Source organism: Eleginops maclovinus, chromosome 10 (genome assembly GCF_036324505.1).
Source record: "Eleginops maclovinus isolate JMC-PN-2008 ecotype Puerto Natales chromosome 10, JC_Emac_rtc_rv5, whole genome shotgun sequence".
Classification (NCBI taxonomy): domain Eukaryota; kingdom Metazoa; phylum Chordata; class Actinopteri; order Perciformes; family Eleginopidae; genus Eleginops; species Eleginops maclovinus.
The window spans coordinates 21,754,391-21,768,816 of NC_086358.1; the positions used below are offsets into that span (position 1 = coordinate 21,754,391).

A 14,426-nucleotide genomic window follows, 5' to 3' on the forward strand; every position below is an offset into this window, starting at 1 on the left:
AATGCGTTGGACAGTTCTTAACCCGATTTTAGTAGTTTCAGCAATCTCTTCAGATGTTTTCTCTGCTTGATGCATGCCAATAATTTGACCCTTCTGAAACAGACTAACATCTTTTCCACGACCACAGGATATGTCTTTCGACATGACTGTTTAACAAAGGATTCAAGATTCAAGATATTTATTCTCATATGCACAGTAAAAGACAGTTACACTGTACAATGAAAATCTGACTTTGCTAGTCCACCCTACGCATATAAAAAACAAAACAATACAAAAAATATACAGTGGGGCAAAAAAGTATTTAGTCAGCCACCAATTGTGCAAGTTCTCCCATTTAAAAAGATGAGAGAGGCCTGTAATTTTCATCATAGGTACACTTCAACTATGAGAGACAGAATGAGGAAAAAAAATCCAGGAAATCACATTGTAGGATTTTTAATGAATTAATTGGTAAATTCCTCGGTAAAATAAGTATTTGGTCACCTACAAACAAGCAAGATTTCTGGCTCTCACAGACCTGTAACTTCTTCTTTAAGAGGCTCCTCTGTCCTCCACTCGTTACCTGTATTAATGGCACCTTTTTGAACTCGATATCAGTTTAAAAGACACCTGTCAACAACCTCAAACAGTCATACTCCAAACTCCACTATGGCCAAGACCAAAGAGCTGTCAAAGGAGACCAGAGACAAAATTGTAGACCTGCACCAGGCTGGGAAAACTGAATCTGCAATAGGTAAGCAGCTTGGTGTGAAGAAATCAACTGTGGGAGCAATTATTAGACAATGGAAGACATACAAGACCACTGCTAATCTCCCTCCATCTGGGGCTCCACGCAAGATCTCACCCCGTGGGGTCAAAATGATCACAAGAACGGTGAGCAAAAATCCCAGAACCACACGGGGGGACCTAGTGAATGACCTGCAGAGAGCTGGGACCAAAGTAACAGAGGCTACCATCAGTAACACACTACGCCGCCAGGGACTTAAATCCTGCAGTTCCAGACATGTCCCCCTGCTTAAGCCAGTACATGTCCAGGCCCGTCTGATGTTTGCTAGAGGGCATTTGGATGATCCAGAAGAGGATTGGGAGAATGTCATATGGTCAGATGAAACCAAAATAGAACTTTTTGGTAAAAACTCGTCGTCATGTTTGGAGGAGGAAGAATGCAGAGTTGCATCCAAAGAACACCATACCTACTGTGAAGCATGGGGGTGGAAACATCATGCTTTGGGGCTGTTTTTCTGCAAAGGGACCAGGACGACTGATCCATGTAAAGGAAAGAATGAATGGGGCCATGTATCGTGAGATTTTGAGTGAAAACCTCCTTCCATCAGCAAGGGCACTGAAGATGAAGCGTGGCTGGGTCTTTCAGCATGACAATGATCTCAAACACACCGCCAGGGCAATGAAGGAGTGGCTTCGTAAGAAGCATTTCAAGGTCCTGGAGTGGCCTAGCCAGTCTCCAGATCTCAACCCCATAGAAAATCTTTGGAGGGAGTTGAAAGTCCGTGTTGCCCAGCGACAGCCCCAAAACATCACTGCTTTAGAGGAGATCTGCATGGAGGAATGGGCCAAAATACCAGCAACAGTGTGAAAACCTTGTGAAGACTTACAGAAAACGTTTGACCTCTGTCATTGCCAACAAAGGGTATATAACAAAGTATTGAGATGAACTTTTGTTATTGACCAAATACTTATTTTCCACAACCATTTGAAAATAAATTCATTAAAAATCCTACAATGTGATTTCCTGGATTTTTTTTTCTCATTCTGTCTCTCATAGTTGAGGTATACCTATGATACAAATTACAGGCCTCTCTCATCTTTTTAAATGGGAGAACTTGCACAATTGGTGGCTGACTAAATACTTTTTTGCCCCACTGTATATATATAAAAATCCAAATATAAACAGCCAAAAGATAAAATTTGAAACTAAACTAACAAAGTATTTAGTAGCAGCAGTTTAAAAGATACTGAAATAGTTTTATTGCACATGGTTCACAGTGTACGAAATATTGCATGGCAGACAACAAAGTGCACTATTCATTGTAGGTAGTGCAAATGGTGTGTGTGTGCGTGTGCGTGTGCGCGCGTGGGGGGGGGGGGGGTTGGGGGTAGCGTGTTCACAAGCCTGATGGCCTGTGGGTAGCAGCAGTTTGTCAGTCTCTTGGTCCTGCATTTCAGACTCCTGTAGCGCCTGCCTGATGGCAGGAGAGTAAAGCATCTGTGCTGGGGGTGTGTACTGTCCCTGATGATGTTGTGTGCTCTCCTGGTGACCCTGGTGGTGTAAATGTCCTGAAGTGATGGGAAGGCTGCTCCTGAGATGTACTGTGCAGTTTTTATAACACGCTGGAGTGCCTTCTTGTCCTGAGCAGTGCAGTTTCCATACCAGACTGTGATGGAACTGGTAAGCAGTGTTTAAATTGGCTTTTGTAAAGTGGGGGAGCCCTTCACTCGCAGTGGTCAATGTCGCGAAACATTTCTACTATATGAATACACTGCTACTAACACACCGTTAATTCACATTGTGTTCTTTATTAGTTATTTATCTCATATGCACATATCACAACAATAACATAACCCATTTGTCCTTTGACAAGTCATTTTGTTTGGCAATAGGCAGCAGTTTTAATGAGCAGTTTAGTTGCAATACATACTGTGGCCACCATCCTACACAGTGCACCTTCAATTCATGACATTCCAAATGGCACTCATGTCAAGCTTGTGGTGGCTTTCATGCCTCACTTTACAAGACATATGGTCTGCAGACCGCCGGGTCATAGCCCACTAAGTTAATGAACATTAAATATGACAAATTCTCAACTTTTAGTTGATTGCGAATGGGTGAAATTATGTTGTTCATTAGGGAGAACCCTCTTTCACACTCTGCAGTACTGACGGCCAGTGTGTCTCCTGCATGTTTCAACTGTATCAGTCCTCCTTTCAGTGGCAAGCCACTGTCCTTAAGGTCTCTGAAATCTTGCTTGACATTTGAGAAGTGGATTTTAAGACGGGTACAAAGCAGCCTTAATTCGGCCTCTCCAAATAAGACTGGCACTGGAGTTGGCCAGGTTTCGGGATTAAGAATATTCAGCAGCTCATAAAGGTCTAGTTCACCCTCTGTGACCATCCTGGACAGCATGCTATTACTCAAAGTGTGAAAGAATTTCTGAGGTGGAATCATTGTTTGCCTCCCACCTGTTCTCACTGGCACCCCTTTGAAAACACCTTCTTCAACACCCTGACAAGCAAGTTTATAGTATGCCCCTTTTTCCTCCCCCATTGCTGAAAAAATCTCAGCCTGTCTTTTTATTTTTTTCATCGCTTCAGAGAGACGGATGTCTCTGCTTTGTAATGCTTCTGATAAATCTTTTAGTTCCTCCAAAGCATCATACATAAGTCCAAGATTTTTAATGAAGTCTGCAGATGACAGTTTATCTCCCAGGCCTTCATACATACACCTCTCTAAAGAGGTTCTAGCCGAATCTTGACTAGCACTTGTGAAGTGCTTGTGCAGGGCACTATACATGTTCCACACAGCCTCAACAGTTCTGTAGGAGGAAGCTACCCACCTCACACCTAAAACCCGACCTATCCTCCGCAATTGTGTTCCCACTGATGCTGCAGCACTGTTAAGTTCTCTGATGTTTTTGGGTGATTGGCTGTAAAGACTGTACAATTTGTCGAGGAAGCTTGTAAAGTGGTTAGTCTCAACACAGCACTTTACTGCATCACCAACTGAGAGTTCCAACCTATGATTGAAACAGTGCCATCCCACAATGTCAGGGTATTTTGCTTTGAGTTTTGCATATACGCCTGCCTTTTTACCCAGCATCACTGATGCCCCATCTGAGCAAAATCCAACAAAACAGTCCTTCAGAAAGTCATCATCTAGTCCATTGTCCACGAGGCACTGGATCAATGCATCAGTAATGCCATCTGCTGTAGTTTTTTCCAGCTCAATGACATTTAAGAAAAATGTAAGTGGGTCTGCATTTGCCACAGATGCTCGTAAGTATATAACAAGACAGGATTTCTTACTCACTGTAGTGCTTTCATCCATCAGGATAGACACCTTGGGCTTTGTACGCCTGATACTGGACATTAGGGATTTCTTCATCTCTTCAGCAATAAAATGAACAATGTCAGTGCATACCACATTACTGTGGAGGACTCTGCCCATGTTGAGCCCATTGAGTGTTTGTAAGTCTATGAGGCCCGGGTGATCTGTAAACGGTCGGTTATTTTTGGCAATATAATATGCCGTTCTGAAGACCTTTTCAGTTGTGCTCAACTTTTCTTGCTGTGCTCTGAGAAAACTGTCTTCTAATGAAGCCTCAGGTGTTTTCTGATAAACTGACTGAGCTAGCTTGTGACTGTGGGAGGTTTTGTGGTCATGTAGTTATTTCTCAATGTTTTCTTTTGCTTATCTTTTGTGTTTCCATAAGGAGTTACTCTGGCATTTTGCCATTCAGAAGAAAAGGAATGCCTTATGGGTCCTGACTTAAAAACTCCTGCTGAAGCTGCATCCCTACAAACCTCACATCCTAGGGCTTTATTTGAAACATATATGAAAGGGAATTTGGTCTTGAAGTGTTCATATTGTTTTAAATTCCAGCATATTGGCAAATTGCTGCTGGAGGGGTCTGTAGCTGGGCCTGCTCTGCTGCTGGAGGGGTCTGTAGCTGGGCCTGCTCTGCTGCTGGAGGGGTCTGTAGCTGGGCCTGCTCTGCTGCTGGAGGGGTCTGTAGCTGGGCCTGCTCTGCTGCTGGAGGGGTCTGTAGCTGGGCCTGCTCTGCTGCTGGAGGGGTCTGTAGCTGGGCCTGCTCTGGTTCTGGAGAGGTCTGTAACTGGGCCTGGACTGGTGCTGCTGCTGCTGGAGGGGTCTGTAGCTGGGCCTGCTCTTTTGCTGGAGGGGTCTGTAACTGGGCCTGGACTGGTGCTGCTGCTGCTGGAGGGGTCTGTAGCTTGGCCTGCTCTGGTGCTGGAGAGGTCTATAGCTGGGCCTGGACTGGTGCTGCTGCTGGAGGGGCCAGCTGTAGCTGGGTCTGCTCTGGTGCTGCTGCTGGAGGGGCGAGCTGTAGCTGGACCTGCTCTGGTTCTGGAGAGGTCTGTAACTGGGCCTGCTCTGGAGCTGCTGCTGGAGGGGTCTGTAGCTGGACCTGCTCTGGTTCTGGAGAGGTCTGTAACTGGGCCTGCACTGGTGCTGCTGCTGCTGGAAGGGTCTGTAGCTGGACCTGCTCTGGTTCTGGAGGGGTCTGTAGCTGGACCTGCTCTGGTTCTGGAGGGGTCTGTAGCTGGGCCTGCACTTACTCCTTTGCTGCTCCTGACAGTGGTACTGTTAAATGCATAAAATATGATGGTTACCAATTCTAAACACTGTATTAAATATGGCTGGGTTTTTTGTTGAAAAATGACCTCAACATACCCACTGAAAAAGTCCCTCAGTGTCCGCTTCATTGTCAGAGTTACAGCGTCTGAACAGAAAAATCAAGTTAAATACCAATGTATGTGGGGGTGGTCCACTATGCACAGGCTCACAAACTTGAATGTAGTTAAAATCAACATGAGCTACAGTACAGAATGAAAAAGAATCGAGCTACCTAAAGACATTGTGGCACTGAATCCATCTGATGTTATTACTGTAACAAGCGAAGCAACAATAAGTCTTTCAAAAGCCTACCCTACCAACACTGCCATTTACCATGTGTGCTGAAGTAGGTTACCCCTCATCCTTTCCATTAGAAATAACTAATTTGTAACGAATAACGAAGTTTAGCGACCTCATAACTTTGGCCAAACTCATAGGATTGGGAGTCGAGCACGCTATCCAGGCTGGTGGTTGTCTCACTAGCAAGAGAGACGTTTGCTAGTTTCCATACGCAAAGCAACGTTGCAGCAGGCATTCGCTCAATCAGTTAGCCAACTCTTTCTTTTTTAAAACATTCTGATGTGATATTTAACTAGCAGGCTAGAACCCACAGAATAACTAACTTGGTAAATGAACAATCTGACAGAAATACAGCCTGAAATACGAACTTGAGGGTGATTTTTATTTCTCGACTGAGAGACGTCTGTTAATGATACAAAAGGACATTCATTGCCTGAGAAGCTAAAATACACGAAAGAAGCACAACTTACCCCTGTCTTGCTAAAGAATTGTTCCTATGTTGATAATGTATTTGCAAATTCATAGCACGAAGATACAGCACAGACAGCGACCAACTGCAAACTCGTTTCACTCAGAATGACATCTCGCATGTTCTTCTTCTTATTTTTGGGTTTTATGGCGGTTGGCAAACTAACGTGAATGGTGCATTACCGCCAAAAATCTGGCATGTTGCACTGACTGGCTGGATTGAATAATGCTGTGATGTCATGGCTCTGCAAAGTGCTGTAATTCACCTAAACTTGCTTTTATTTTCAGCGTTATTATTGACAAACCTTCCTTACAATTTTAATATTTTTTAGAAGACTTGAAAAATTAATTTAATCACATTAAAAAAAAAAAAAAAATTAAAATATGATCACTGGAGCAGGCGGAGCGGAGCTCCGTTTGCCGGTCCGTCCGAAGTGAGGAGGCGGAGCTGCGCTCCGGAGCGCTCCGCCCCAATTTAAACCCTGCTGGTAAGGACACTCTCAACTGTACATCTGTAGAAGTTGATGAGAATTTTGGATGGCATACCAAAGTTTCTCAGCCTCCTTAGGAAGTACAGTCGCTGCTGGGATTTTTTGATGTTCTATTGTCTATTGTGAGACCAGGTGAGATCTTTGCTGATGTGGATTCCGATGAATTTAAATGTTTTAACCCTGTCCACCTCTGTCTCACCTATGTACAGTGGTGGGTGCTGCACCTTCTTCCTCCGTGGATCAATAATCATCTCCTTGGTCTTTTCCGCATTCAGGGAGAGATTATTATCCTGACACCAGGTCACCAGGTCCGCCACCTCTCTTCTGTACGCTGCCTCAGCCCCACTGGTGATCAGTCCAATGACTGTCGTATCATCCGCGAATTTGACGATACAGGTGTTAGTCTGTGAGGCCACACAGTCGTGTGTGAAGAGGGTGTACAGCAGGGGACTCACTGCATCAGATATGGTTAAATAACTTGTTGCCAGCTGAAACATAATCACCCATGCAGTAATTATCCAATGGGAGGCTCTTACCTATTTGCTTAGTTAAATCCAGGTGGTGACCTTTTTTTTTGTCTGAGCAGTTATATAAATGCAGTCCATAAGCATTGAGCATTCATTATCATTCAGTATCTTGTTGCCTGGATGAACGTGTGTTTCTCTGAGCAGGACACCACTCTGGCGGACCTGCTGCAGCTGAACCTGCACTGCTTTGAAGAGGATGTGAGAGGGATCGTGGACAAGGCTGTTAAAGAGATGGCTATGGAGAAAGTCCTCTCTGAGCTCAACTCCACATGGGCAGGTACAGAGAAAGTGTAGTGTGTGTTGGGACTGCTCTGCATCTACATACGAGTGCTTCACTATTGACACAGTGTATTGATCCTGTCCAGCAATGCAGTTCCAGTACATGCCCCACCAGCGAAACCAGGTGCCTCTGATGTGCATAGACGAGCAGCTGATTGAGATGCTGGAAGACAACCAGGTGCAGCTTCAGAACCTCATGTCATCGAAGTACATCGGCCACTTCCTGGATGAGGTGTCGTCATGGCAAAACAAGCTGTCAGTGGCCGACTCGGTCATCTCCATGTGGTTGGAGGTGCAGCAGACATGGACCCACCTTGAAAGCATCTTTATTGGCTCAGAGGACATCCGCTCACAGCTGCCTGAGGTTACTCACTGATCACACAGAAGCACACTCAGTTAGTCAGCTGTATAGGTGCACATCACTAACAAGCACGCAGGATTTGACCGAAGGCTCTGCCATATGAACCCTTGGAGAACGGCTGTTAATTAAGACTGCATAAATTGGCCCATGCTCAAAGTTTAGCACATTACACAACTTTTGATTTATTCCAAAGACGTCGGAGCTGTGCTTAGAGCCAGATGTTCGTTATTAAGCCTGATTCCTCCCTTGTGAAATCCTCTGCAGGACTCCAGGCGCTTCGGGGGGATTGATGCAGATTTCAAAGAGCTGGCAAACGCTGTGCATCAAACGCCCAATGTAATGGAGGCCACCAATAAAGTGGGTCTGTTTTGTAAACTGGAGGACATCCAGAGCAGGTGAGAATTCTCTCTCTGTTTGTGTATGTGTGTAATAAGTACAGGCTTCAGTGACAACACGCTCTCTGTGTTTCTCTGTAGGCTGTCTCTATGTGAAAAAGCTCTGTCTGAATACCTGGACACCAAGCGTCTGGCCTTCCCCAGATTCTACTTCATCTCTTCAGCTGATCTGCTGGACATCCTGTCCAATGGGACCAACCCACAGCAGGTGGCTTACCTCATTTTATTTGATGGGTAACAATGCATGTTATGCTTCAGTCTGCTCACAGAGTCAGAAAGCAATCTACCTAAAAGTTCATATTAATGTTCCACTGAGTGCTGTTGACTGCGGTAGTGCTGGCAGTGTCCACACAGGGGCAGTCTCGCTCATAGTTTTGCAGCCAGCCTCGACCTCCATCATTAGGAGATTGTCTAATGCTTTGCGTCATGGAGGGGTACATCACTGTTAAGAACAACTCACCCCTACAGAAGCCACCAGTCGTGCTGCAGAGCGGGGGGTCTGGCCCGGGTTCAGGTTATTTTATTTATACCCGTAGGTAGATTTGGTTTGCAAATAAAATTCTGACACTCAAACACAGACAACACAGACACAGACACATCTCTAATAAAAGGACTAATACAAGTACATATAAAAGTACAAGTACACCCTGCTCCGTCAAATCTATAAACATTGTAAAACATTTACAAAACATGGACATTCAAAATTCACAAATAAATAGATAAATAACCATCTATGTGACGCTCGTATGATCCTATGATTGATTAATTTGTGCAATAGCTGCTGGGATGAAGCTGTTTTTATACCGCTTAGTTTTGCTCTTTGGGACAACTAACCTCTGGCCCGAAGGAAGAAGCTTAAACTCTGAGTGCAGAGAGTGGGAGTCATCGACTACTATGGAGCTTGATAACCGCTGTACAGAGTCTCCAGGTTTAGCTGTGGTTCACCAATCAGCCTGCTGGACCACTTTATAATTTGACGAAGAGAGTTTCTGCTCTTCAAAGTCAGGTTACCAAACCATGACATTAACGAAAAAGACAGAATTGACTCGATAAAAGCATGTTAAAACATGATCATCATGGTTTTGTCAACGTTAAAATTAGACAGTTTCCTAAGACAATACTATCGCTGGTGCCCCCTCTTGCACACAGTAAGCAAACTGCATGGGATCGAGTGCATGCTCAGTCGTCCTTAAGATTTCTGCTCTGACTAGTTAATCCAATGTCTTCATTAGAATTGATGAAGTGCAACTGGTCTAAAATCATTAAGAGTTTTGGGGCCTCTGGATTTGGGAACAGGGACTACCACAGCATCCCTCCAAACCTTTGGTGCATGCTGTGTCTGTAGAGACATATTAAAAATGTAGTGGAACACATGGCTAAGTTATTTTGTGCAAAGTTTAAGTAAACGACCACAGATGTTGTCAGGTCCATGACTCTCATTTGTTTTTACTAAACGGAAGGCCATTTCCACTTCCCTCCGGTCTATATTAAAGTGCTGACTGCCTTCAAGTTTAAGCTTCAGTTCAGAAATGTTACTACTGAAATCAAATGCGTCGAAACAAGGATAAACATGATTTAGATAGAATCGGAGGATGAAACCCTCTTTATTTGTCACATGCATGCACACAGCAGAGCACACACAGTGAAATTGGTTCTCTGCATTTAACCCATCCTAGTACTAGGAGCAGTGGGCAGCTATTGTGCATTTGAAAACTCAACATCTGAATTAAAGTCAAAGTCAAAGTCCACTTTATTGACAAAGTTTCCACATGTGTTATACATACAGAAAATTGAAATACCATTTCTGGCAATCCCACAGTGCAAATATAAACAAGAACATATAACATAAAACGATAAGAGCGTAGAAAAAAAGGGGGGGGGGGGTAAAAAGGGGTATACAAAAAAAGTAATATATACATATGTTAGACACAATCAACACAGTTCGACGGTAGTGCAAGAAGTGCTTTAGTGCAAAAAATACTTTGAGCAAAGTACATTTTCATTAAAGTCACATGGCAGCTATTCTTTGTTTCAACATTTCTATTTTAAGTTCCTTGTTAGCATTATGCAGATCAGAGGCACTTCCCTGTTTATAAACGTGTTTCTTTTTCTGAATGCTGGACTCAACCGCCTTGGTCACCCATGGTTTGTTATTAGGGTATATTTTGACTTGCTTACATGGAATAATCATGTCTTTGCATAAGGCTGTATATGAGCATGTTATATCAACAAGTTCATCCAAGTCGGCACCACAGGACTCTTTAAACATATCCCAGTCAGTGCAGTCATAACATTCTTGCAAACAGGCTACAGATTCTTCTGTCCAGACACTTATGTCCTTTGTCAATGTTTTCTCTCGCTTCAAAACTGTTGTGTAAGTATGGGCAGTAGATGCACACAGTTCTATTTCACACAGGCTCAGCCCTCTACTGGACTCTATGGGTACTACCCTTCACTAATGACACGCGAGTGTTCACACACTGAATTTACGTCAACGTAGTCGGCCAATCAGGACGAAATTACACGGATGCACGCGTAGGCCTCATAGTATATAAAGCAGCTACACCGCTATCTGTCATCCGTTTCTCTTCAGCGAACGGCGAGACAACGCCTGATAAAAGACTTAGGTCATATGAACGAAGTCTTACCTCGAAAGAGCAAAAGCCGAGATTAGTACGTTCCTCCCGTTCGAGCCCCGGGCTAATGGCGGGTGCTTGGGTACCTGGGAGCAGACCACGCCGTCCATCGCCGTCGAGCACTTCCGCGGCTCAGACACCAGCAACGGTGGGACCATATCAGGAGGGTCTACGTCTCCCCGCAGGGCGAAGAGACCGACAACCCTGTGCTCGAGGTGGTGGACATGGTAGAGCCCCCGCCTCGGGCCTGGCTCCTATCGGGGACCGGTTCCCGGTGTCTCCTGCGACACGGGTCGGTCAATGTCCCCGCGCCGGCCTGGCTGTCCCCAAGGGAACCCTGAGGCGACAAAGGTAGGTATACATAATCCCAGCCGTGTGCTCCCCCCACCACTGCCGCTGAAACCGAGGGGTTTTAAGGTCCGGCCCGCCCGGCACAGCCGGCTTTTGTCTCGCCCCCCGTTGCCAGATAGGCTGGCAGTGTGTGGAGGCGTCGTGGCAACAACCACTCAAAACAATGCTCTGGGGGCAGGAATGATGGGGCTGCTGAGGGTGCAGGGCCGCACGGAGACCTCGTATCCCGGTGTGCTCCCACTCGATGAGAGCCTGGCAGCACATCTACTCCCACAGGCAGCGGGGTGGGCGGAAAATAGGAAACCTCTGCCTCCGCTGCTGCGTGACAGGGAGACACAGGAATATTTCTACAAAATATTCCGACTGGAAGCATAGCTAGCCGCGGCCGCCAACAACATGGGTGTAGGCCTACGGAGCGTTTCGCTGATTACCCCTGAGCAAGATGCCTCCACCTCACCGGAGCAGAGTGATTATTTGGACCGCAGCAATGACCAAATTAATAACTCAAACCACAGTGTGGCCGACACTGCTGGCCGTGTGATGTTCCTGGCCACAGTGGAATCATGCCACATATGGCTGGGACTCACTGCATTCTGGAAAAAAATAAGGATCGCAATGATCCCGTAGGAGCCCCCGTGTTTACCGAAGGGCTCTTTGGGTCGATATCGTCACCCATTGTAAAACACTCACTCACCGCCCCGCTATAACTCCAGTAAAGGACGCAGCGGTTGGGCGAGTTCACCTGAGGTATTAACCGCAGATAGTGCCCTCAAAGCACTGTGAGCGTTCCGGAACACTATAACCGGCGTGTTGCTGTCAGAAAACACACCTCAGCTGGTATAGTGGCTTCGATTAACGCATCTTGCTGTCAAAGTGGACAAAGCGTTAATACGGAGGGCGCGCCCGGTGCGTTCAAGGACCTCCGCGGAGGCTTGGCCCTTTCCATGTCGGTCCCCCATGGGCCAATCTTCCTTGTTTGGATGATGTGGTGGCGGAGAGGGCCACCAGAGAGTACCACAGCTTCTTAGCTGCTGCTCCACAACTGCTTGCCCGTCCCCTAACACAGTGTTATGGGGAATGGGGGCTCAGCTGTGTACTGACAGATGGACAGGACACGGAGACTGGATTACTAAAGATAAAACGCAGTGTCCCTCCTCCATTCATGGATGTAAGGGAGGCAAATCTATCATCCCAGGAGGAGATAGGTTTCCTTTCAACAGAAACCCAGACGCCCTCAGGAAAGAGGAAAGGGGTTTTATTCCATGTACTTCCTTCCTGGTTCCCAAGAAGACAGGAGAATTCAGGGCCATTCTGGATCTTTGCATCCTGAATCAGTGCATTGCCCACATAAAGTCCCACATGTTAAAACGGTTACTGGAACTGGGGCGGCCGGGCTGTTGGTTCACAGCCATCGACTTAAAGGACGCTTCATTTCGTGTCGAAATTGCTACAAAGCAGAGAAAGTATCTGTGTTTTGCCTTCCAGGGGATGGCCTACGAGTACAACAGGCTACCGTTCGGCTACACCCTGTCCCCATGCACATTCAGCAAATGTGTGGAATCAGTGCTTCAGCCGCTTTGGGACCATGGCATGAGAGTGTTCTTTTATCTCGATGACTTCGATTAACGCATCTTGCTGTCAAAGTGGACAAAGCGTTAATACGGAGGGCGCGCCCGGTGCGTTCAAGGACCTCCGGTCATGGCCAAGTCCAGGGAATGGGCAATTTTCCGCACAGCCCAATTGATCCTGCACCTAACCACGTCTGGGTCATTAACTCATTGCCACAAGTAATCATCATACTCCCTGTTCACGCACGACTGCGTGGCCACACACAGCTCCAACACCATCATCAAGTTTGCTGACGACACGACCGTCATCGGCCTGATCACAGACGGTGACGAGACGGCGTACAGAGAGGAGGTCAGAGCCCTGATATATTGGTGCCAGGACAACAACCTCCATCTCAACATCAGCAAAACAAAGGAGCTGATGAGGCAGAAAGAGGCACACACCCATCACCATCGACGGGACTCCTGTGGAGAGAGTCAGCAGCTTCAGGTTCCTCGGGGTAAACATCAGTGAGGACCTGACATGGACACATCACACCAGGGTCATATCCAAGACGGCTCGACAGCGGCTCTTCTTCCTCCGCAGGCTGCGGAAGTTCAACATGGACTCCAGGATACTCTGCAACTTCTACAGGTGCACCATCGAGAGTATCCTGACTGGCTGCATCACCGCCTGGTATGGCAGTTGCACCGCCCTCAACCGTAAGACTCTACAGAGGGTGGTGAAAACTGCTCAGCACATCACCAGGACGGAGCTGCCATCCATGGAGGACCTCTACACCCAGCGGTGTAGGAAGAAGGCCGGTAGGATAATAAAGGACCCCCATCACCCCAGCAACAATCTGTTCTGTCTGACGGTACCGCAGCATCCGGACCAAGACCACCAGACTCAGAGACAGTTTTATACCACAGGCTATAAGACTGCTGAACTCCTGAGCTCTGTGAATGTCTACTCACATCTGTTTATAGTACACATATCTATATGTTATACACATCTGCCATATACATCTGTTTATACGTAATATATGCATCAGTCCATACCTCCTCATTCAACAGTGTAAAGCAGTGGTACTCAACCTTGTCCTAATCAGGAGCCACATTGACGAAAAAATATTTTTGCAAGAGCCACAATCCAAAAACGCTCCTTTCCTCCCTGAAAGCATTATGCATTTGAGAATATGGATCATAGTAATATGTTACTAAGGAATGAAAAGCATAATGTACAGTGCAATAACTGTGATTTATTATTTTCACTGCAACCACAAAACACACATTGCTGATCATCACTGCTCATAACAACAGATAACAGACAGCATGTTTACTGATCATCACAGTCCATATAACAGCAGATTATAGACAGCAGGGGTTGTCAGAAGAGTAATGTTGTACTTACTTCACACTCAATGTGATTTCTGACACTCCTTCTGCCGCACAAGTGATTTGAAGTCGGGCTCTGCGCTGGAAACGGCGATCCGAAGGGCCTCTGTTGTGTGCTGCAGACTCAATCTGTTTCGGTTGCGACATTTTATTTTTGAGAGCGCAGAGAATGCTGCTTCACACCGGTATGTGGACGGAAACATTGAGATGATGCGTCTTGCCAGTCTGGAGATATTTGGTAGATGCCCCACCAGTTTCCAAAAGTCCACGACATCTGTAATCCGAAACTGAAGCTGAAGTTC

The 14,426-nt window shown here is 46.1% G+C and overlaps 1 protein-coding gene across 1 annotated transcript in view; it reads left to right on the forward strand.

Annotated features, from left to right (window-relative positions):
* The window catches only part of LOC134871300 (dynein axonemal heavy chain 9-like), a 266,267-nt gene that overhangs the window by 36,647 nt on the left and 215,194 nt on the right, over positions 1–14,426 (forward strand). Inside the window, exons 25-28 of the mRNA XM_063894016.1 lie at positions 7,302–7,434; positions 7,523–7,800; positions 8,062–8,192; positions 8,274–8,400. Of these exons, the coding sequence (XP_063750086.1) occupies positions 7,302–7,434; positions 7,523–7,800; positions 8,062–8,192; positions 8,274–8,400 (669 nt within the window). The remainder of the gene's footprint in view (positions 1–7,301; positions 7,435–7,522; positions 7,801–8,061; positions 8,193–8,273; positions 8,401–14,426) is intronic.